This window comes from Schistocerca serialis, chromosome 7, assembly GCF_023864345.2.
Source record: "Schistocerca serialis cubense isolate TAMUIC-IGC-003099 chromosome 7, iqSchSeri2.2, whole genome shotgun sequence".
NCBI classification, from domain to species: Eukaryota; Metazoa; Arthropoda; class Insecta; order Orthoptera; family Acrididae; genus Schistocerca; species Schistocerca serialis.
In genome coordinates, this window is record NC_064644.1 from 138,124,537 (window position 1) to 138,150,462 (window position 25,926).

General features: G+C 41.2%; 1 protein-coding gene across 1 annotated transcript in view; it reads right to left on the minus strand.

The window, feature by feature from the left end:
* Positions 1 to 11,198: 11,198 nt before the first annotated feature.
* The window catches only part of LOC126412934 (head-specific guanylate cyclase-like), a gene marked incomplete at its 5' end in the record, with an annotated part of 516,083 nt that continues 501,355 nt past the window's right edge, over positions 11,199 to 25,926 (minus strand). Inside the window, 2 exons of the mRNA XM_050082825.1 lie at positions 11,199 to 14,943; positions 19,678 to 19,832. Coding sequence (XP_049938782.1) covers positions 14,751 to 14,943; positions 19,678 to 19,832 — 348 coding nt within the window. The remainder of the gene's footprint in view (positions 14,944 to 19,677; positions 19,833 to 25,926) is intronic.

The window sequence follows — 25,926 nt, forward strand, 5'->3', positions numbered from 1 at the left end:
TTATTAACTGTGCTCGAATGACACCTGCCACATAATATAGCTTTGTTGTTGCCCGAAAATGCAATATTTAGCAGCGTGAGCCACACTACAGTCATAATTAATTTTTTACCTTTGTTGTGGTAGGGTTGTTAGTTGGTCCATCTGCGAATGTAACATCGTGGACCTCTACGTCTTCATAAACCACCGAATTGTCATCAGGTCGAACGCTGCCTGAATCACGGATGGGAGGCGAGGCTTCCTGGTCAGGTGTACGGCGCCGCTGCTTGAGCTTCTTTCGTGACAGATGCTTGGGCATGCGACCTTCATTATCGGAAGACGGAATGGAGTCGCAGGAACCATGAGTGTTGAAAGTTCCGTCTAAGCGTCCGCCACGGATTTGGCAAGAGTCGATATGGCTGGAGGAGGGTGGACGAAGGTGCCTCCGTTTCGTCGGACGCCGCATAATGCAGACTGACATGTCACTTGTGACAGTGCCTCTGTTGGTAGCTGAACGGTGGGTGGTGAAGTGGCGGCAGCGTAGGTGACCGACAACAAGATTGGTGGAGTCTATATCGGTCTCAACGGGCGGCAGTTGAATAATGTGCCGTTGCAGGCATTCCGAACTAAGATAGCCCTCCTGGCCACGCCCAGAGCAGGGTTTGGGTTGACAGTCGTATATAAAACCAGATCAATCGTAATCTGAAGAAGCTCGCTTGGAACGGGGTACGTAGTGAACTGCATCCTGAGCGTGACCGTGAACCACTCCGTAGGGCCGGAAGGCCGCTATGGCTTCATCGGCAGTCAACTCGGAAGGCAGCTCAGACATGCGTATGGTACGCATGCTCAAGTCCGCAGGCGCCAAGTGACCTCGTCGACGTTTCTGCCAACGCGACAAAACCGTAGACTGTGTTAAGTAGATTTGGAGATACTGTCACACGCCACATTGTAACGACTTTGACATACACAGCACTACTAAGAATGCAAAGTTGTATTCCCAAGATGTGTGTGTTGCTTTTCTGAAGCAGTGGGCCGTGTTTCTGCTCGCAAGGAATCTGAGTTTAAGCCTGTAAACTGAACTAAACAGGTTGTGCGCGTCACACAGCGCGCGTCCGCTCTGCTCGGCGTCTAAAGATAGACTACGCTAGACCACGGGTGATTGTGGTTAGCAGTTGTGCTTGATTAACAACCGTCTTCAGATCATATTTAGTAAACCTGTTTGCTATCTTGGCCACAACACCATCATCATCAAGAGTAACTCAGGTCATATTTACTGAAGAAACGGTACCTAATTATACCGCACGCTGTAACACCTTCGTTACTACGTGTAACACTTTAATATGAAAATGTTCGATTTACTACGATACCGTCAACATTGTCCCTTGGTAGAAATTCTTTTGTAAGCATAACTCTTAGTCACTCTTCGTAAAAATGGTTCAAATGGCTCTGAGCACTATGCGACTTAACTTCTGAGGTCATCAGTCGCCTACAGCTTAGAACTAATTAAACCTAACAAACCTAAGGACATCACACACATCCATGCCCGAGGCAGGATTCGAACCTGCGACCGTAGCGGTCGCTCGGCTCCAGACTGTAGCGCCTAGAACCGCACGGCCACTCTGGCCGACCACTCTTAGTAATAATGCTGTTATGGTCATCAGTGTACTAATATTCTGTTTCTATAGTAATTATCCAAAGCCGGTAGTCAGTAGATTCTATTTCTTTTACTTTACGCAGTCCAGATTACGAAAAAAATTTAACATACATTTCTCCTTACTGAAAAACTGTGTTATGACGTAAACTTAATTTGTCAATAATGAGACCTTGGGTGAATTTTGTGTAAATGTTGTCAGTTCAGTTAAACATTTTCCCAAACGTTCTGCCTTACTTGTGGCTTACGAACATATTCGCGCTTTTTTTAACATGCAATTCACTTCATATTCCCACAATCTTCTATAACTATAACTTACTCATACTCACTAGTCCATCACTGTAAGCCTATAGTTCACCCATATTCATCCACTCCCAGCAGCTCTTTTTCACTCATCCATTCAGCCCAACTGATTATGCCCTTGTGTCTCTCTGTCATTGAGTCCTGTGTCACACCACAGTCCCCTACTTCCTTTCCTACTCTTACAGTCTCACTCTGTTGCACTCTCTTACTGCTAATTTGTAGCTCCTTCCTATTGCTGCTATCTCTTCTTACTGTCGCTATCAGTCTCTCCCGTGTTGTGATTGTCATATGCACTGACCCTCATTATCACTAGTTCTCACACACTTGCACTTTGTATTTCTCTTTCCCCCCCTCCCCCCAAGACCCCACCCTCCCCGCTCCCCCACATGTCACTATCAACACTGTTCCACATCCAATGTGTCTCTTTCTTTCTCTCCAAATGCCTTTCTCTCCATCGCTCTTCCTAACACAACCGCTGTATTTTTAACTTTTCCTTCTGATTGCCACAGCCACTGTCTTCCTCTCCCCCAGCATAAAAAGATTTCGAAACTTGGTGAAGAAGTTAGATCAAGACTTCTGGTATCCTACTTTTCATTCAGAGTCTTTTAAATAAACTGGAACATATTCCAATTTTTTGTGCTCCGATATGACTATATTTCCGCTGGTTCCCTTCTTTTGCTTGCTCCAATAGAGTATGTACTACATATGAAAAAAGTATTGGTCTTTAAAATTTAGATAGCTTACTTCAGTGAAATTTAAATAACGCAAAACTAATTTTATACTTCTGAGTGGATTTTACGTACAAGAAGAAATTTGTACGTGGTTCAGTATTACAGCATAGGTCCCTTAGATGATAATGAGACACATTACAGCGTATTTCTCCATGTTACGTCAGTTCCTAAATTACGTTTTCGTTTCACACTATGTTTTACAGCATATTTTAAGTGTACAAGTAGAGTAGATCTGAACCTCTCTACATCGGAAACGGCTACAGATATAAAGAAAATTTTCAAAGTTGTCCGAAATTGGGGTCTTAGGAATACATCGTAAGAATCACAGCCATTTTGTGTGCATAGCTATCTCGAAATCGTCGGCTGGGTTTCAGTATCCAAAAAAATAACTTTTGAAGGTGTTTTCGAAATAGATGGCTCAAATGGCTCTGAGCACTATGGGACTTAACTTCTGTGGTCATCAGTCCCCTAGAACTTAGAAATACTTAAACCTAACTAACCTAAGGACATAACACATACATGCCCGAGGCAGGATTCGAACCTGCGACCGTAGCAGTCGCGCGGTTCCGAACTGAGTGCCTTATCGAAATAGATAAATGTTTTTGAAACGGGGGGATGGTTTTACTAGATAAATGGAGTACAAACAGTTAGAATTTGAACAGATTTCTGGGTTTACTTATTATTCAAAAATGGCTCTGAGCACTATGGGACTTAACTTCTGGGGTCATCAGTCCCCTAGAACTTAAAACTACTTAAACCTAACTAACCTAAGGACATGACACACATTCATGCCCAAGGCCAGATTCGAACCTGCGTTGTAGCGGTCGCGCGGTTCCAGACTGTAGCGCCTTGAACCGTTCGGCCACCCCGGTCGGCTACTTATTATTCAGCTATCACCTCATACCGGGTGTTACATGTAGAAGTAGAGTAATTTTGAACCTCGGTGTCCTGAAAACCGATAACAATAACAAGAAAATTTTGAAGATTCTTGGAAATCGGGTTCTCAGGAATTTATTGTAAGAATTTCGGCCACTTGCACAGCCGTCCTAGAATCGTGGGGCTGGGCTTTTGTGCTCTAGTCACTGCGAGTACAGAGTAAACAGCAATCCTTTTGTGATGTGTGCCGAGCAACAGCCCATGATGTAATGGTGCTCGCATAAATCTCATGATGCCCACCGCAGACCACATCAATATTCGTAAATTGACCATATAATATAGGATAGTAAGGCCAATACGATGTATCTGTTGGGTATAAAATGATCCCTAGCCCAAGACCTATCCAAAATACTTACCCCTACTTCTTTTACACCAGAAGAACCCGAGTTACGGTCACCAGAAAATCCCGTGTTTGTGCTATGGCATGCTTACCGATCGTCGCCATATGGAGTGTCACAGTACCAGCTCTGGCCTTCCTGTCGGAAGTGTTAGCATAACGCGGCGGCCGTGACGGCTGCGTGTGGCCCTGCCAGCAGATGGGAGGTCGGCTTTAAGTCGCACGGTGCCGACCGCCGGCCGCCGCCTCTATATTTAGTCGTGCCATTGGCGCTTCCTCTGTGGTGGCCGCTACACTGCGTGCGTGACCTGCTTGCCGCCCGCCGACCGCTGCCCGCTCACGGCCTCGTTACTGTCTCTGCGAGGCTCCGCGCTGCCGTCCCCACGCTGACATCACCCTTCGTGTCAGCCGCGGCCGCTAGCGTTCCGTCTTCGCCAGACCACTGAGTGGTAGGAGTAACAAGGCAGCTTCATACGCTACTGCGTTGCGGACGTAGAAGTCATTGGAGCACGAGCTTAGTTGGACAGTGAGCTACTGGCAGCTGTTTGTCATCTTGTTGGTGTAAACTTTCCGTCATCGATCTCAGAAGTCAAACCTATTTACAAATCACATAATTACACACCAGTACCGATAACGTCCTTCGGTTGCAGTATCTCAAACCACGTTCTCTGTTTAAACATTATGACGTTCTTGGAGAACGCAGGGGAGTGTCATAGGACCGTTGCTATTCACAATAAACATAAATGACCTTGTGGATGACATCGGAAGTTCACTGAGGCTTTTTGCGGATGATGCTGTGGTATATCGAGAGGTTGTAACAATGGAAAATTGTACCGAAATGCAGGAGGATCTGCAGCGAATTGACGCATGGTGCAGGGAATGGCAATTGAATCTCAATGTAGACAAGTGTAATGTGCTGCGAATACATAGAAAGAAAGATCCCATATCATTTAGCTACAATATAGCAGGTCAGCAACTGGAAGCAGTTAATTCCATAAATTATCTGGGAGTACGCATTAGGAGTGATTTAAAATGGAATTATCATATAAAGTTGATCGTCGGTAAAGCAGATGCCAGACTGAGATTCATTGGCGGAAACCTAAGGAAATGCAAACCGAAAACAGAGGAAGTACGTTACAGTACGCTTTTTCGCCCACTGCTTGAATACTGCTCAGCACTGTGGGATCCGTACTAGGTAGGGTTGATAGAAGAGATAGAGAAGATCCAACGGAGAGCAGCGCGCTTCGTTACAGGATCATTTAGTAATCGCGAATGTGTTACGGAGATGATAGATAAACTTCAGTGGAAGTCTCTGCAGGAGACACGCTCAGTAGCTCGGGTCGAGCTTTTGTTGAAGTTTCGAGAACATACCTTCACCGAGGAGTCAATCTGTATATTTCTCCCTCCTACGTATATCTCCCGAAGAGACCATGAGGTTAAAATCAGAGAGGTTAGAGCCCACACAGAGGCATACCGACATTCCTTCTTTCCACGAACAATACGAGACTGGAATAGAAGGGAGAACCGATAGAGGTACACAAGGTACCCTCCGTCACACACCGTCAGGTGGCTTGCGTTGTATGGATCTAGATGTAGATGTAGAACTGAAAACATTTGTCAAACAATCAGCATAGATTCCGAAACAACAACTCTTGTGAAACACAGCTTCTCCCTCTTATGCTTGTGCTTTTGTCCCGCATTTGTGCAGGGTCGGCATTGTTATTAACAGATTTGTGGTGGAAGACATAAAAATAGAGTCTTGGTTGTGAGGTTTTCATCTTCGGTCAAGACTGCATTTTTATCTCAAATTTTACATGGCGTGGTTAATTTAGGTGGTGGCCAGATTTCCTTCCTGTCACCAACTCCTCACCTCATGAGAGGGAATACATACTCCCCAAATGCCTCCTTATGGGGTTCTTCACGTAACAGAAAAAGTCTTCTAAATGCTTGTAAATCTATAACTGAGGCAGAACTGTACTGGTATTCACCTAATGGGATGTGGGAAACTGCCTTAAAACCACATCCGGTATCATTGGCACCCAAATCTTCGCCGTTAATCTACCGGCGCATTCGGTCTAGGGATATTGCACCTCACTAACCCTGAACCAGCAAACAGATTTACACGCGATTCTTGTGGAAGCGTCACACATTGATCCGAGTGCCTTATTTGAAACACGACTTTCTTTATTCGTTCACGACCGCTTGTAACAAAAAGGAGCGGGTCAGTGCAAAGATTCCTTCGCCCTAGATTTCAAAAAGGCGTTTCACTTCTGACAAAAATACGATGGGACTGAGTATCTTTGAAAATATTCACCAATATTTCAGAAACGGTTCAGATGGCTCTGACCACTATGGGACTTAACTTCGAAGGTCATCAGTCCCCTAGAACTACGTAAACGTAACTAACCTAAGGACATCACACACATCCATGCCCGAAGCAGGATTCGAACCTGCGACCGTAGTGGTCGCGCGGTTCCAGCCTGTAGCGCCTAGAGCTTCTCGGCCACCTAGGCCGGCCACCAATATTTCTTTTTCGTCCTCCTTTGTTTTTCTTCATCAGGCAAGGGGCCTTATTTTTCATCTGTTACAATGCCACATTGAGGTTACAGTAAACCCTGAAAACCAGCAATCCCTTCGGATCGCCTCTTACTTACCTTAAATTTTTAAACTGGAGGGGAGCTGAATCAGATTAATAGAAGTTATAATATCACAGCTGATTTCACTGCCTTCTCTTAACCTTCTGTAATCTAAAATGGTACTGAGTATATCTATTTCATTTAAAGCCGATCTTTGGAAGCGAGGAGTGGTCTGACTACGAGACAGACGAGTTGTAGCAGTGCCCATCGAAACGAGCAACGGGGAGCCGTGGGCATGACAGTTATCACAGAAAAACTGGGAGAAGAGATACCAGTATATTGTGCTTGTCGAACGATGATCAAATAGTGAGACCGTTGTCCTATGGTCTGTGGAATGGCTGAGATAGAAAGCCTTCATTCCACAAGACAGAACTCTGTTAATGGGCGGTAGGCAATAGAAGCTTTGTAGAAGAAGTTTTTGAGTCGATAATACCTTCTGGTTTTACGGAAAACCTGACAAAACCGCTACGAAATACTTAACGAAGTCTGTGACTACCCTTGAGGACAGTTGTTTAATATTTCAACATAATCTGTAACGCGGGGCTAACTGGTAACTGAATACAGACCAACTGGTGTGTTAAAAGTGCCGTCAGAAGGACGTAACATGTAGCGGGAGGTTTTATATAAAAAACAGGATGAAATTCAGTCCATTGGCTTGTTGTTTTAACGACGTGATATTTTGTCAAAGAAACAATTGCGCCACTGGCAGACTTAGTACATTTTGATAGGACTGGTGGACACTTTTTGATAGTGGGAAGAAAGGAGCTAATTTATTTATGGAGACGTAGAAAATATCAGACGTGATTTAGTCTGGGACAGTAGTAAGAACTACAGCTATGCTCTCAAGTGGATGAGTCGTCTAGGGTTTAATGTTGCAGTCCTCCGCTGCCCATTCATAGTGCTGAACTTCAAGCAAGGAAGCCACAGTGTCTCCACCCTGTTCACACTGCATTGAACATTATGGTAAGTGTAGGCTGCAGCTGTGGCATATCAGGACAAGCGAGGGATTTGTACTTGAAATTTAAAACAGGTTTCACTGTTTCATGTTTGTTGGTGCTACCTCAAATCCTTCGGACTCTTAGTTTCTTGTTGCAGACAGTCACTGTGACCATCATAGGTTGGAAACCAGTTCATAGAATCAGATGCGAGACTGTTTAGTAACTCCACCTCATTTAGTAACTGGGCCAAACTTAGATCTTTAGCGTGCAATTCTCATCGGAGAGTGTATCATTGTAAATGCCTAATTCACTTGTTTTTGATACTTTATAACCCCAGTTTTCTTTTGTAATGAACCATAGAGAACGTTTAAGTCTTGAATTTATGTTCATGGTCAGTACCTTTCAATGAAAAATATTACGTCAATTCCCCCCAGTTTCAGATGTACAGCTAGGGCCTAAATATTTGACTGCATTAGTAGTAAGTCCATTGTGTACGTACTTTAAATTCAGCACTGAATCTACATAGGGCGCCTGATTTATAATTAATACCGGTTCAGTTAAATTTCGCTTTTAAGAATTCAGGGTTTTGCAAACCATGTTACATGAACAAACTTCCCCAAGTCAAACATAACATAATATTTGATGGCGGTTGTCCTCAGAATAAGCCAATGATTTATCAGATAGGGTCAGCGTAACTGTAGGATTGTATGGTCAAGATTATGTAGACTGCAGGAAAGTATCGCCTTTGGACGATTGTAGGGAACTGCAGAAAGAGTTGGACATACGAATGGCATGTGTCTGTTAATGTGGAGAAATCTCCAACAATGCTCTTTATAAAGAGAAAATCTCGGGAATATCTGATTTCAAGATTAGTAGAGAACGACTTGAGTACATAATAAGAGAGATTGCGACACTTAAAAAGACATTCAGACAGTTGTTTTTCCCTCACCCAGTAAGTGAATTGAAGTGAAAAGAAAATCGATGTAACCTCCACAGCGCTGTATACAATGTTTAGTTTGCGAAGAATACATGTAAGTGTACGTGTGATTTGGGAAAGCACTGTGTAACGACAACAGTTGCTGTGGCTGGACGTCATTCGAGGCTCGATCGTTGTAATTAGGTGTAAAATGACTCTCAGGCACTAATCTAACGAAATAACAATTTTGCCAGATTAGAGGTCGAAAAAGTCTGGAAGCAATTTCTGAGGAGTGTTCAACGAATTCTGGTTCTCGAAATTTATGATTTCTGTACTTGTGATAAGCGTTTTCTGTTATATTTGAGAGCAAAGATGTAAAACGCTGTTTAAGGTTTCAGCAAATAGATCCATAAAGAGAAAATGAACCAGCCCCTGACGGAATTAGGTTATATATTGAACAAACCCCATTCCTTGATCACATTTACCGAGAAATTTAGGCACAGCGAATAATTTTGTCTAATCGGAGAAGATATCAAGTGACTCCTGTTTACAAAAGGTATGAATGTTCGTATGTACATTACTACGTGCCAAAATCGCTGCCGTGTGTCTGTTGCAGGATTCTAGAGTATATTCTAAGCTAAGAGATTATGTCCTTCCTGGAGCTTTTCTCACAGAATTGGCATGATAGATCTGTCAAACAGTATCGTATGGCGAGACTGGTGGCCAACATCTGGAGCACGTCAATACAAGGACGAATTGGTTCTCGCGAAAATCCGTTGGATAAATCTAGAGTGTATGTTTTGAAGAAGGTTGCGTAACAATTAGAGGGCGTTTGTGCTGCCACCTTGCAGCTCTATGCTCGCATGTATGGTCCGGCGGTGATTAAACAAACCCAACGTGTCTTACCGGACAATTTAACTTCCTCGATCGCTTTTCGCCCCGGTACTCGCTATCATCCTCATCAGGTGATAATATGAATTTGGCTCGTGTTCCGCTCCACAACCATCGCCGTATGTCCTGAATACTGAGCGGTGATTGGCTGCACCGTGAACTCTCCAGCAATGCCATCTTATTTCTCGCATATGGAATAGGAAAGAAAATCGATAACACTGTTACCATGTACCCTTTGGTGTGCACTGTACCGCAAGTTTGTCGAGTATATATATCAGTGTAAAAGTGCTTTAAGAAAATTATGTAGCTTCACCCATGTTGTTGCCTTGGAGTCGTACTCGTTGTGATTATCCTTACAGTGACTTGAAAGTACTAAAAATATGATACTAAATACATCATTGATGATATGAACTAAACACTGTCCTATGCGCTTCATGGAAAAGCAAGAGTCAAAGCAGGTCCGGTAGATGTTTCGAGGAGCGTTCCACGATTTATATGTGCTTAGATTCTGGGACAATCGTTCGTACGAAAATTATTTTTCTGTTATATTTGAGCTTCAAAATTTGAAACGATACTTAAGATTTCAGTAAACTCGTCCAGTAAGAAAAAATTTTGATACTCATATTTGTTTAATTATAACGGAAAATCACGCTCATAAATGGCCGGCCGGTGTGGCCGTGCGGTTAAAGGCGCTTCAGTCTGGAACCTCGTGACCGCTACGGTCGCTGGTTCGAATCCTGCCTCGGGCATGGATGTGTGTGTGATGTCCTTAGGTTAGTTAGGTTTAATTAGTTCTAAGTTCTAGGCGACTGATGACCTCAGAAGTTAAGTCACATAGTGCTCAGAGCCATTAGAACCATTTGAACCACGCTCATAAGTGCTGCAATTTTCCGTAACGCCTGTTATCTTGCAAGTACTCCTGCTAAGATATTTCTTGGTTGTCTAGAGTCTAGAGATAGAATTTTGTAAGGAGCAATGGGTACCAAGGAATGAATATTTTACGAAGACTATGCGGACACTAAGATCCGATCGGGTGCGAAATGGAAACGCCAATGTAAATCAGTCACGTTGCACGTTGCTCTTTTCAGTTCTGAACGTACAGTGAGCATATGAAGGTACCTGTTGAGAGATTTCGCCTGATGTCTTGCAGCCCACATAATATAGCTGCAGTAAGTTTCCTTCTGCATCACGATTCTTGGCCGCACTCTGCATGGACAATGAAGACGCTACTGCAGTGTTTCGATGGGAACCGTTTGATTACTTACCATAGTGCCCTTAATTGGCTCCCCCTGAGCCTCATCTCTGCTCGCAGGAACCACTGGTTACGAAGACAACATTTTGGCACAGACAACGAGCTGCAGGTTAGCGTAGATGTTTGGCGGGAGGCAGAGGCGGCTGCCTTCTATGAAGAGGTCATTGTAAAGTTGGTATATCACTAATTCAGATGCCTTAACCGGATCTGCGAGTATGTAGAGAAGTACCGGGAAGGCTTAGCTCACTGTTGGAAAGAAAACATTTTTGATTTTCAGAGAGGTTTCATTTGGGGACCGGTCGGACCTTACTTTCCGAACAGCCATCGTATATTACAGACAACACGTTGATAACAATGCAGTACTAATGAATAGCAATGATGTAGTCTTTGTCTAGATGTACACAGCTAAATGAATTAACTGGAAGGCATAATAAACATATAAATTCTCTTGATACTACTGAAACAAACTGAAATAGTCGGTGAGCAAACTACTGATTGTTAGGATTGGGAGAGACGAAAGGGGAAGAACAGAGGAAATGACGGAAAGAGAAATGAAGAATTGTACGTAGATATTATCCGACGAAAGACTTTCTAATATGTATGTTAGTCATTGAGTGAAACTGCTGCAAGACAGAGAGAAATAAATATTTTATTAATTTCACTTTTACATCAGTTTCGGTTAAATAATTACATATATTTTCAAGTAACATTGTACTGTATCTGCAGGCAAACAATTTCTATTGAGAAAGAATTGATATACGTATCTTAAGTGAAGCTTCATGTCGCACAGGCGAAAGAGATGTCATAAGAGAGAGCAGTGCTTCCATAGCGAATGCTAGCAGCTGTGTCATAGGCGAATCGCGCGGACGCTCTTACTCTACTGGAGCTATGCCTTTCTTTTCGAACTCTAACACTTTGTGCTTTTCTTCAGCTGTCATGTCTCTTACGTGCTGAAGGTAACAGTGTTCTCCTCAGCATTCCTACCGAGAAATTTTAAGCAGACAACTAATGCTATATTTACCCATCTGAGTTGAGTTCAGCCACAAAAAAACTGTGCTCCTAAAAAGGAGAAAAATGAAAAGAGATGTGCCCTGTTACGTTTAATGTTTCGTTATAAACATTCCATTAATCTGCCTTTAGAATTTCTATACATTAATTAGACGTTTTCTTCCGGAATGTTTGTTTCTCTTCCACTCAAATATATCAAATCTTGTTACAGATAGTTCTCTGCGTCTGTGTTACGCATTCGACAATCTGAATAGTTCTTAGGAACTCTGAAAGCATTTCTTGGCTGTTCTGAATTCGTGTCCTCAAAAAACACGCAATAGGCTTAAAAAGTTCTAACATTTCACTCAGAACCAACCGATACAGGCTAGATACTGTCTGACAAGAATAACATTGACATTTTCATCCTAAAAAAGCGTACCATATACATGAAAAATTCGCAGACAATCTCCTTCCCAAAAGATCCGCATTTTGTCAATGTAAGATCCACATTTTGAGAACTAATTTTTGTACTCAACTTTTCCTGAAATGTCCTTCAGATTATACCAATCCCACCTCTTTTAAAATTAAGGGAACAGTGTTACAATGATCTCTGCTTTCCAAAACAAAGACAATAAGACAATTCCTCAAATGTAATATCGTCACGCGAAAATGCGGCTTGGAATTTTGCTGCGTAGGGAGTTGAATGAAAACACTAATTTTAATTCGTAGGTCTTCCCTGTAGATATTTTCAGGGAGTAATCATTCTACGATTTTAGTGAATTATGACCACGGAAGCACGCACTGTAAAACGATGCCAAAAGCATAGTGATTTGGTGTCATGTATTGATGAAACTACAGACGTGACGTAATTCATTCGACGTGATTGTCCATGAATGGAGAGACGGATTGACTACAGTTTCTTACTAACAACTGTTCACTGGAGTATAAAGCATCATTGACATGATTACATAGGCAAACTGTTATGATTTTCTAAAGGTAGCTTTCATGTTAACCTACTTTGGGCGTATTGTAAGCGCAACAGGGCCAAAGTTTTGGTTTCACTTTGGACGCTAACAGTTGTGAAAGTAAGTATCTACGCGAATTGTTACCCAGGGTTCTTGGAGCTATGAGCTGAGAGCTGTTGATATACTGGAGTTTAGATCTTTCTAACGCAATATAAACATAAATTCACTTCCTGAGTAACTAAGGAACAAGTATTGCTACGATCTGTTGGAAACATTTAAATGTGTGTATGAATGGCGTAGCATGTAGCTGTTTATGGCTTCCCTTGAACTTTCGTGTGTTATGATCGTATATTTATTGCGACTATATCATCTGGAGATTGACCTTACTGTTTCACACATAGTAAGCATTTCAATCAAGAACTGTGCTCCACGGGGCGCCATTAACTCTAGGTTTCACTAATGAGATGGGAAAAGTGTTTCCAAAAAGAATGGAAAGCATGAGTGATTTTTCTTCGTTTTACTTTCACAGTCCTCAATGGCAGATTCAGAAGCAGCTGTCAGTTATATCCCTACAGCATGACTTACCATGCGTTATCAACTATTATCGCCTGGTGACCGGCACAAGTTACTGTTTGATGCGGTCTTCGGTCGATGGATTTTTGCACTCTATGAATGGTAAGCTTTAATACCAATGTTCAGAAGTTTTAAATTAACCAGTAAAGTTTTTTGGTTAAATATTTGCACTGTTGCTATATGTTTTCAAGATATCACGTCACACACCTACTTAAAAGATTTACTTACGTAACACATAATGAGCTGTAGTGTCATGTTTGCAGATAATGAACTGCATTATCTGTTTTTCAACGTTGGTGCTGATATCACATGGTCCAGACGGAGAATGCCTAATAAGTATTGTTTTGTCAGTTTATAACTTAGTGAAGAGCACTTTGATTAATTTTCCAGGTGAGGTACAATTCAACATCGATAAATGTTTTGATGCACTGGATAGAGCTACGCCTAGCGTCTGCCCTAACACCTTTCGTTCGCATTATCGTTATGAATATCAGTGAGTACGCACTGAAGTTCCTTATACAAGACACAAAATATATAACGAGACTTTGCAGATCTATTTTTCATTTAAAACATTTGGCGTATTCTCCTCTCATGCCTCAAAATATTTGTTCCCTTGATAATATGTTGAGAAATGTATTTGGCTGCAGACAATTACACTTCTCGTTAATTTACAAACACTAACGGATGAGTAAACAGGTTCAGTGGTTTGTTTGGTAGTTCCTACTTCATTTAATCGAAGTCACGTAGGTATTGGTCTCCCGCCAGGGAATGAGTCAAGAAACAAAGGAAAACAGATGCAGTTTAACACTTTTACCATCGTAAAAACTGTGCTGTTGATGGGCATCCAAGGTACATAACACGAAGAGAATATTTTAGAGTCAATATTGCCAACGATTTGACTATGAAAGAACAGATGGAAAGGCACACAAGACATCCCTCCCAAACAGTGGGAGAAACATTGAGTAAATAGTCACCGGAAGAGAGATATGCCTCTTAAGTGGTTTACGAAGCACTTAACGAACAGTAATCTTAGAGTGACGTTTTAATAATTGTGTAATTCATTGCACAAGATTAGTAGTAGAAGATGATATCTGAAGTTTCATTTGTCACCGTAAAAGTGATTTTTATGGACGCTGTTGGTAACATTAATGGTCTCCCGACAGTTTTTGTTGTCATAACTGAGAAGTTTCTGTTCGCGTTTAAACTTCATCCACACGGGATCACGGGTCATTCAACCAGCCACGGGCGCTGATGTAGTGAGAGTACTTCACCAAGATCGGTTACGACTCTCTCTTAATGTATTTAGGGGATCTGCAACATCATGGAACTTTCATTTAGCAGTAGAAGCTTGTTTGCAGGGATTTACGCTAAAGAAGTACACCTTTCGCGGATCGCATGGACTAAAGGTAACATGAAGTATTAGAGGAGATTTCACAGTGTCTGACATTATCGAAAACTTGTCAATAGACAACCATGTTCTCCTGCATCGTGCCTTAAATTCATGTAGCATATACGAATGTACGAATGCCTATTCGACGCCCTGTCTGCTCTCTGGTAAATTTTCCTTCTCCAGCACCTCACTCCCTGGTCCGTAGTGGTTTACGCCTTGAATGTAGCGCCTGCTGGTCCGCTCACAGACGCACGTGGCGCTGAGCCGCCTAGCGGTGCTGCAGACCGAGCTCGGCAATCGCCGCCTCCACGTGGTCTGCGAGAGGTCGGTCCGCCGGCAGAGACGGGTGTTTGTAGCCGAGCACGAAGTAGCACGTGCCCGGGATGTCCTTGGGGAATCCCTTTGGTAGACACTCGCGAGGCCGTTCCTCAAACTCGAAACCTGGTGTCTGCACCAGCCACCTGCAACAATAAGACAGTATTTCAAAGCTAAAAAGGGCACTTTACTCTCTCCTTCACAAATTCTGGGGCTCTTGGAAAAAGAAAGGTATTTAGAACTTTCAAATACTCTATTGCACTTGAAAGAGATATTGAGATGAATCGACTGGGCATACGTTGATGTAGTACATACGTCTCAAATTCTCAACGCGAGTACAGTCCATAGTATGTAAGCGATTTACTCGTTTATACCTGATGTGTTCGTTCATGCTGCTCATACTTTGTAGCTCCGTCGTCACTTCTGTACCTTTTGATGTTGAGTTTTATGTAATCTTCCGTTCCTCTTGAAAATCTCATTTCTGCCGCGTACAGTGTTCTATCATTCTCTTCTGTAAATAATTGTCCTTCTCGGCCAAGTAAGGTAGACGTTCTTGCAATAATATTTCTGTCTCATCCCTCCTCTTTCAGGACTCTGTGCGCGTCACAGTAAAAACGTCCGTCTGTCTGTCTGCCCGACTATTAAAATCCCTTTTCTTCGGCACGGGGCAGTCATGAAAAATTGAAACCTATGCAGTATTCTAAGATCTACGTCTCTTTGGTGATGAAAACAATTCAAAAATAAAGCCATTCATATGTTGTTATTCGCAAACTTATTTATCAAAACTTATTGGGTACTGCCCGTTGAACCGGTGTCATGAAATTTGGCAAGAAGCAAAGTTAAACAGTGCACCTAAAGGAGAAAATCAGAAAATTGCTAATTTGTAACTGTATCAGACGAAAAAAAGGTTTTTCGCTATTTGTTTTCCGACTGTCTGTCTGTCCGTCCGTCTGTTACGAGCCCTTTTTCTCAGGAACGGGTAGAAGTATCATGTTGAAAATTATCTCATACACACTAAGACTTTTAGTCCTTTCACGGTTTAGTAAACGAACACTTGTAAGGTATGGGCGGTTATGTCATATATTTCAACACTCGCCGACACACACATCCCCACTGACCTAGAATCATGTAACTTGCCAAGCTGCAGTCTTTCAAGGTAAAACTAAAATAAAAAAGTATGAAAAATATTAATCTGTAATTGTATCACTCTAAAGAAATTTATTTTCTCACAATATACCCCACAGTCTGTTTGTCCGTCTGTTAAGATACGTTTTCTCAGGGACGAAGGGATCTATGGACTGTGAAATTCATGTCATATACTGTCTACGGTCAGTCTACGGACACTGTTGTAAAACAGTTAAGCTTCTGAGTTTATGCTATCAGAAGATACGGCCATGTGTGTCACATACTCAAATGCTCAGAAACTCACTGATTAAAGTCTATACAGTACTTTCTGTTCACCTAGAATCATGATATTTGTCAAGAAGCAAGGTTTCACAGTACAAATAAAGGGAAAAAACATAATTGTTATTGTGTAATCTGATAATCTCATAATTGTTAATCTGTAATTATATCACTCAAAAATATATAATATGCGACTTCAGACTTAAAATAAAAGCATTCTCGAAAGTCGTGGAATTCCAGGGGCTGATGTCTTGCCATTACAGTGTAGATAACAGACAAAAATGGTGTTTGGCTTCTTGATTACAGATGAAAAGATACGTGTTTCACTGTTTTGGAAATTTTGTTCGTAATGGGGTGAAGTATGGTCAGACTGATTCACTGATTGGCCAGCCTAAATCGCTAAGAACAGAAACTTGAAGTTTGAAGAGGGTGTGGATCTCATAACGTAGGCATCGTTTAAGAAAGGATTGTCAATTCCACCCGTCACGTCATCAAATAGCGAATGAAAGACTGAAAATAAATTGCAATTAAAGAAATTTTGAAGCTATACTTGGAAAAATTTGTATTTCCTTTCTCAGTCAGAAAATAAAAAATACATGTTTGAGCATTTTTGGAAACTCAGCCACTGAGGGGGTAAAGTGTTCCTGAAAATAAATAATTACAAAATAACTACCAAAGGATTTTAAGGCTACATTTGTGACAATTAGTACTTGGCTTTTCGGTCAGATATAAAAAATAACTGTTTCAGTGATTCCTCAAATTCAACCCCTACGGGAGTGTAATAGGGATGAAAGTTAATAAGAAAATATTTGGTAACATTAAAAAAAATTTGAAGCTAAATTTATAATAATTTGCATTTCACTTCTCGGTCAGATATAAGAATTGGTATTTTACTTCTCGGTCAGATATACGAAAGTAGATGTTAGGGGATAAAAATTACATGGAAATTTCACTCAAAAGAACGCAAATGAAATGATTAACAAAAACTTTGAATTCCAGCTACGAGAATCGCTTTTTGGTCAGAAATACATTAGAAAAAGACTATGCGTAAACGGCCTTAATTAGTGTGAAGAGCTTAGAATGTGTTGCAGTTGGTGAACAACGTAAAAATTCGATTAAATGAAAACAGAAAAATCTCTGCAGGCCACTCTACAGGAGTGAAGCAGCGGGCGTCGAGCTAGTGTAAGAAAATTTATGATTTCGTAATAGAAAATCCTTTAATGAATTTGCTCGACATCTGACTCTGCAGGATTACCATTGACCATTACACTTAATTCTGCACAAAAAACTGGAAGTGAAAATGTGCTTCATCAAACGCACATTGGAAAGAATTTTCCAACACTCTCTTTGCACTTTGCTTTTATTCACGATGTCTATGAAACTTTCCCAAATCGTAATTCTTGAAAGCTGAAGCTACATCAGGTTTAAACAGAATTCAAAACGACTGACGAAAAAGTTAAGTGCGAAACTTCCGAAAAAGGAGGATATAATTTTAGGATTTGAAAATATAACGGCCACTGATTTTTCTTGTTCCCAGTGTATGAAACCAAAAAATAACAACTCAGACCTATTTTGCTTAATAGTCGGCTAATTTTAATACGAGATTGAATACGAAGAGACCAAGACTGATAAAGGGGAACTCATCCCAAAATGGAGCAATCGTATTGGCGAGAGTGCCTGAATTGGGATCTAAAATCGTTCCTGGACCAATCTGTTCTCCAAATGTAGCTCAATGTGACTTCGGATATTCGAAACACGGAAATTTTATCTTCCTTGAATACCTAGGAACGAAGATTGGCATTCAAAACGAACTCGGAGTGTTCATAAGCAACTATCCGTACCGCTTCCTTCCGCACCCCCTTGCCTTCTATCCATCGTCAGGCCTTAGTACTTGCAGATGGCGATCTTCACGGGAATTATTAATGACATTAGCGCTAAATCACAGTGGCAGAAATGGGTTATTAGTGAAAAAAATCCTCTTCGCTGATGACAGCAATATTGTAGTTACTAAGAAAACAAGAGAACTTGCTGAGAAAGCAAATGAAACTCTCAAGGAAGTTTATGATTGGTCAATAAGCAATAAAGTGACATTGAACATAAAGGAAACTAATGCCATGAATTTGAATTTTAAGAGGAAAAATGACAATGTTAAATTAAATGTTGAGGGCATCTTTATAGACTGTGTAACAAATGCAAAACTTCTAGCAATGAATATTGATTCTCAGTGCAAGTGGTGTGAACACACAAAGGTACTTGCAAACATAATGTCATCAGCATATTATGGCCTTAGACAACTATCATCAGTGTGTAAAATGCAGTGTGTTTTTCTTACATGTTATTCATATGTACACTCAGTTAGTAGCTATGGCATTCTTTTTTGGCGAACAAATGCACGAAATATGAACACAATTTTCAAACTCCAGAAAAGAGCCATAAGAATAGTAGCCAAAAATACTATTCGAGCTCATTGTAAAGATTTGTTCATAACACTGGGGATTTTAACTGCTCCATGTAAATACATTTACCAGTCAGTTGTACACATCACAAATAACTTTGGTAATTGCGGCACAAACAGCTCTGTCCGTGACCAAGCAACAAGAGATAGACTCAACTTACATTTTCAAGAGAAAATAAACATAAAACTCAAAACAGCATTTTCTATCAACGAATAAAACTGTACAATAAATTACCAAAAGAGATTAAAGAAATTGCAAAAATAAACTTATTTCAAAAGGCAGACAAAAGTATACATTTTATACATTGAAGGACTTAGACATAGAAGGGGTTCGATAAGAAACGTTATACAAACAAATAATAACAACAATGGTTATAAAATATCAAAAATTCGACATAATACTTTCACTTTACGCATCTTTCGATCCTTTTTTTCCTTTCTACAAATATTTACCCCCCCCCAAGCTATGCATGACAGAATACTAACAGCTCTTCCTCTTTCTGAGCTCAACATCTCACTCATTTTGGAGGGATGGAGACTGGTTTTTCAGGATAGCAAATGGGACGTTGCGGTACAGAAATTGGCCCAGAGATCACCAGTGTGTGTGTGTGTGTGTGTGTGTGTGTGTGTGTGTGTGTGTGTGTTTAGTGAGTGAAGTGTTATGAAACAATGTGCGAATAGTGTGTGGAGTGACTGGTAGTGAGACATGAGATAACAAGTTATTTGTAAGAAAAGTATTGTATACCAGGAGTAAATCCAATGAGTGTCTCTAACTAGAAGTCGCTAAATATATGTGTATACGAATTAGCTTATTTTAAATTGATCTAAATTTGTTAATACTTTGACATGTCGTATACATTTGTAAAAAGAGATCTACGGAGGAATAAGTCTGCTACTGCTGCTGCTACTACTACTACTGCTACTACTACATCTATAACAAGGAAAGTCAACACAACATAGTTTCTAACATTTTGGGGAAATAGAATGTTTGTGTGGTGAAGGCGACATTTAGGCTACTCACCTGTGCGTGGTGGGACTGACGTTGACGCGCAGGGGTTCCGAGCCAGACTCGAACTTGTTGGCGATGGTGACGTTGTTCCCGAACAGGCAGTAGCGCGGCATCATGCGGCCCACGACGCCGGCAAGCACGGTGCCCGTGTGCAGACCCACGCGCATCTGCAACATCACACACTCTGCAACAGCATCCACGCAGGCGGCCACATCCGGATATGCTGTGAGTAGCGAAAGCGTCCTGTAAACGAATTTCGTGGCAGGTAAATGTACTGACATTTTGCTTAGCCTCGTAAGACTTTTTATACAAGCTACGGATGTTGGAACACGTGAGGCAAAACTGACCTTATCTTAGAAGAAAGATTAAGGACAGGCAAACCTACATTTCTAGCATTTGTGGACTTAGAGAAAGCTTTTGAGAATGTTGACCGGAATACTCTCTTTCAAATTCTAAAGGGGGCAGGGGTAAAATACAGGGAGCGAAAGGCTATTTACAATTTTTGCAGAAACCAGATGGCAGTTATAAGAGTCGAGGGGCATGAAAGGGAAGCAGTGGTTGGGAAGGGAGTGAGACAGGGTTGTAGCCTCTCCCCGATGTTATTTGATCTGTATATTGAGCAAGCAGTAAAGGAAACAAAAGAAAAGTTCGGAGTAGGCATTAAAATCCATGGAGAAGAAATAAAAACTTTGAGGTTCGCCGATGACATTGTAATTCAGTCAGAGACAGCAAAGGACTTGGAAGAGCAGTTGAACGGAATGGACAGTGACTTGAAAGGAGGATATAAGATGAACATCAACAAAAGCAAAACGAGGATAATGGAATGTAGTCGAATTAAAACGGGTGATGCTGAGGGAATTAGATTAGGAAATGAGACACTTAAAGTAGTAAAGGAGTTTTGCTATTTGGGAGCAAAATAACTGATGGTGGTCGAAGTAGAGAGGATATAAAATGTAGACTGGCAATGGCAAGGAAAGCGTTTCTGAAGAAGAGAAGTTTGTTAATATCGAGTATAGATTTAAGTGTCAGGAAGTCGTTTCTGAAAGTATTTGTGTGGAGTGTAGCAATGTATGGAAGTGAAACATGGATAATAAATAGTTTAGACAAGAAGAGAATAGAAGCTTTCGAAATGTGGTGCTACAGAAGAATGTTGAAGATTAGGTGGATAGATCACATAACTAACGAAGAGGTATTGAATAGGATTGGGGAGAAGAGAAGTTTGTGGCACAACTTGACTAGAAGAAGGGACGGGTGGTAGGACATGTCCTGAGGCATCAAGGGATCACAAATTTAGCATTGGAGGGCAGCGTGGAGGGTAAAAATCGTAGAGGGAGGCCAAGAGATGAATACACTAAGCCGATTCAGAAGGATGTAGGTTGCAATAAGTACTGGGAGATGACGAAGCTTGCACAGGATAGATTAGCATGGAGAGCTGCATCAAACCAGTCTCAGGACTGAAGACAACAACAACAACAACAACAACGGATGTGTAACCAGAATTGTAGAATTCTATATTTGTTTAACAGCAGGGCAATGTTTTTGATATTTGGGCTGAGTATTGTGAATTTCTCATCACTCTGAGATCCTTGCCATGTCAAATCAACGGAGTAGTCAGAAAAGGTCCACAGAAGAGTGAGAAATTTTTTCATCACTTCTTTTGGTAAACACGAGGGTGCGACGGAGACACTCGGCAAACTTTAGTGGCAGACGCTACAAAAGAGAAACTGTGCGTAGCTGGATATATATTTAAAATTTCAGGAACCTGTATTCTAATAAAAGTCCGATAACAGGTTACGTTGCTACGTATTCGTCTAGCGAAACGTCATTGACTAAAAATTTTGAGGAATTTTGGCTCATGCGGAGCCTAACTGACACGCATTGTTGCTGTGTTCTACGAAAGTGGTATATTACCTGAAGTACCCTCCTCCACTCACCGAAAGGCTGCTTGTGGGGTATAAATATAGGTATAGCTTTCCAAGGGAAGGCAGTAACTCTCCCCCGTCTTAGACACATATCCAAGTTCAAGTTTCAAAGTAACATGCGTTATTATCACTTACAGCAACCGTTTGTTCATATATTTGCATGTTTATGCGATCTCAGGTAGACCACTTTAGCAGCCAGAAAAGAATGTTATGACTGTGTCTTTGTTACTTCATTCAAAATCATTACAGCTTCTCTGATTGTGAGAGTATGGTCTTAAATGGCGAACGCCATTTAATCGAGAAATAAAGCATCCTGGGAGATATGAGGACTAAGAAAAATGTTGGCAACTTTGTCCGCACTCCAATTTATGCAGCGCAGAGTATTGTCACGATTTGGATACAGTTATGTTTCCCTTCGTGAACTGGATGTACCTCTGTTCAGATGTCGTTTGCAACAATAACACCCAAAATTCACTTCAGACAAAGAAATTTTTCCTAACATTTTCACACGTAAGTACCTCTTTCCTTATTACGTTCTTAACATTTTACAACACACCATCCAAAAAACTTTTTCAGAACCGTGATATGTTTGAATTTCTCCATCCGCTTCGTTCAAAAATGTTCAGCTCGATCGGTACTTTCCTCCAGCTTCTCAACGCCCTGTCGTGAGTCGTGGATGAATAGCCCAGTCGTTTACGCCACTTCTTGCGAAAGACAGAATTCCTGGTACGAGTACCGAACTGCCATTCAATTTTAAATATATGAGAAATTTTCAAAGTAGTTCGTTCTTCACATCTTCATTTTATTTAACGAGTGCGAACTATTTGTTTTTTAAATAGCTTTAGTTATCAAGAAAAAGAAGACCCACCGCTAAGGAGTTATCCGAATGGGGCGGAAATTGTTAGGTGTGATGTACGTGTAGAGACAAATAAATTATTGCTATTAGAGAAAAATTGAATAATTTATTAAAGATAAAGAGCTTCACAAATTGAGCAAATCAATAACGTGTTGGTCCACCTCTGCGCAAGCAGTTATTCGTCTTGGCATAGATAGTTGGATTGAGGGATATCGTGCAAAATTCTGTCCAATTGGCGCTTTACTTTGGCAAAATCTCGACCCGGATGGAAGAGTCTGCCCACAATACTACAAGTGTAGAGATCCGGGAACCTTGCTGCCCTTGATATTTCTTTAGTCTTGCTTCCATTATCCACCACAATGTCAGAATTACCTCTCTAGATCCTTAACATTCCAGTCGCCATACTAAACGTCATATAACGAATTCTCAATTTTCTTTTCCTTTCTTCTGCATATTATTTTTGGCAGCAAGTTGGATAAATGAGTTGTTAAGGTAATCATGCGACAATACTTCCATTTGTCGGCGCTTGCTATCTTCAGAATTGTGTGTTGATATTTTTCCGAAATTCAGATGGTAGATTGCCAGACTCATACACTCTATGCATCAACGTGAATAGTCGTCTTGTGGCCACTTACCCAAATGATTTTAGAAATTCTGATGGAATGTTGTCTATCTCTTCTGCCTTACTTGACCTTAAGTCCTCCAAAATTCTCTTAAATTCTTTTAAAATCCGATTCTAATAGTGTATATCTGTTCTAAATCGGACCACTGTTTCTTCTTCTATCACATCAGACAAATCATCCCCCTCATAGGGGCCTTCAATGTACTCTTTCCATCTATGCGCACTCTCCTCTGCATTTAAGAGTGGAATTTCCATTACACTTTTAATGTTAACACGCTTGATTTTAATTTAACCAAAGGTTGTTTTGACTTTCCTATATGGCGAGTCAGTCATTCGGACAGTCATTCCCTTTTCCATTTCTTCACATTATTTGTGCAGCCATTTCGCCTTAGGTTCCCTGCTCTACCTGTTTATTTCATTCCTCAGCGACTTGTACCCCAAAATTCCTGAATTTTCCTTCTTTCATCGACCAACTGAAGTATTTCTTCCGTTTCCCATGGTTTGTTCCCATTTGGCTTCTTTGTACCTAAGTTTTTCTTTCCAACATCTCTGATTCTCCTTTTTGCAGATGTTCATTCCTCTTCAACTGTACTGCCTACTGAGCTATTCCTCACTGCTGTATCTATAACCTCTAAGATCTTCAACCTTATCTCGTCATTCCTTAGTGCATCCTCCGTATCCCACTTCTTTGCTGATTGATTCTTCCTGACTAATCTCTTAAACTTCAGCCTACTCTTCACACTACTACATTGATGTCTGAGTCTGTGTCTGCTACTGGGTATGCCTTACAGTCCAGTATCTGATTTCGGATTCCCTCTCTGACCATTACTAATGTAACTGCCATTTCTAGCTGAAATTTATTACAGAACTCAATTAGTCTTTCTCCTGTCTCGTTGCTTGTTCCAAGCCCATGTTGTCCTGTAATGTATTTTCTACTCCTTCCCCTACAACTGCATCCCAGTATCCCATTACTATCAGAGTTTCGTCTCTATTTACGTAGTGTATTACCCTGTCATTATCGTCACATACTTTCTCTATTTCTTCATCTTCAGCTTACGACGTCGGGATGTATACCTAAACTATCGCTGTTGGTGTTGTTTGCTGTAGATTCTGGTATGAACAGCTCTTCACTGAACTGTTAACAGTAATACACTCCCTGTCCTACCTTGCTATTCATAACGAAACTACTCCTGTGATACATTTTCTGCTGCTGTTTATATTACCCTATACTCATCTGACCAGAATTCCTTGTCTTCTTTCCATTCACTCCTCTAACGCCTACTATATCTAAATTGCACCTTTGCATTTCTTTTTTTCAGAGTTTCTAGCTTCCCTAACACGTTCAAGCTTCTGCCATTGCACGTACCGACTAGTAGAACGTTATCCTTTTACTGGTTATTCAGTCTTTTCCTCATGATCAAGTCCCCATTGGCAGTCACCTCCCCGAGATCCGAAAGGGGGACTATTCTTGAATCTTTTGCCAATGTAGAGATTTTCATGACACTTTTTCAGTTATAGGCAACAAGTTCTGCGGATACACGCTATGTATCCTTAATGGTATGTTTTCTATTCTCTTCTGCGTACTGCCAGACAACAATCCAGCCGGCCACGTCTGACCACCACAAGGGTGGATCGCTGCCCTGTGTACCAAACTCATCCTAGCCACTTCACATCAGTGCCTGCCATCCGAAAACAAGTAATGGTCTCCCTGTAACATTCTGTTCTACGACGCACCATTGGATGCAGACTAGCAGCAGCCGGATTAGGGTTTTACTGTCCCTGAAGAAGCGTGCCGTTGACACCACAAAACAAACGGCTACGTTTGGAGAGTTGCGGTGACTGGTGTCGAATGGCGTATTATTGTGCTTAGCGAGGAATCGTTCTGCATTTCCCGGATGACCATCGACGGGTGATATGGCTGCGACGTGTGAACAGACCACATTCCTCCACTGTTTTGTAGAGGCACAGTTGTGCGATTAATGGGGTCTCCATATGTGATACCACCGGGTATAAATTCCTGTCATTTGTAGTCATCCTTGAGGTAATTCTGATTTCACAGCGGTACGTCACGAACATCATGTGTCTTCATGTGTTACCGCACATTCAATAGAGTTCTGCCGCTATTTCTCTACAGGAGAATGCTCTTCGACAAATGGCCGTCTCTCTATGAAGTGTCTGCGTGATCTTGCTCCCATGGACAGGTTTGTCCCCGATATGAAGTAGGTGAGATCATTTCGTACGTTAGCTCCGTTCCAGTGTCAGCAACTAGAATGCCATGCATCAGTTGCAACAGTTGTGGTCCAGTTTGCTTCAATTGAGGATACAGTGTAATTGTGAATACAATGTCATTATGACACCCTTCCGAGTCGAAACAGTGCATATATTTAGGCCTCAGCCGTTCAACTTGCGGGTAAGTGAACTCACAATGTAAAGTTGTTTGTGACGTAGACTTTATGTTGTAATCACTGAAATGAGATCAAAAACACTCTGAACCTATTAACTTCTATTTCATTTTATGACGCCCCCCCCCCCCCCTCCCCAACGATTTGAGCTGCTTCTGATTTATTGTCAGGCAGTGTAATATAAACTCTGCTTTTTCTACGACAGCTACTACTGCTTTCTCTATTTACAGTACAGTTTCTTCTGACTACTGTATCCCATGTTGAATGTTACCTTTTGTGTAACAAAGTCGTTAAATATACAAACCGCGTGGTTAGGCATAAAAGAGGGCAAAATTGCCATAATCTTGTCACAACGAATAAAAGTAGATGAGTAAAGTCGTAGAGCTTGCTCTATGACCTGAATAAAGTTTCATAGAAACAATTCAATCCTTAGTTTTCCAAGACGAGAGCTGCTTCAGC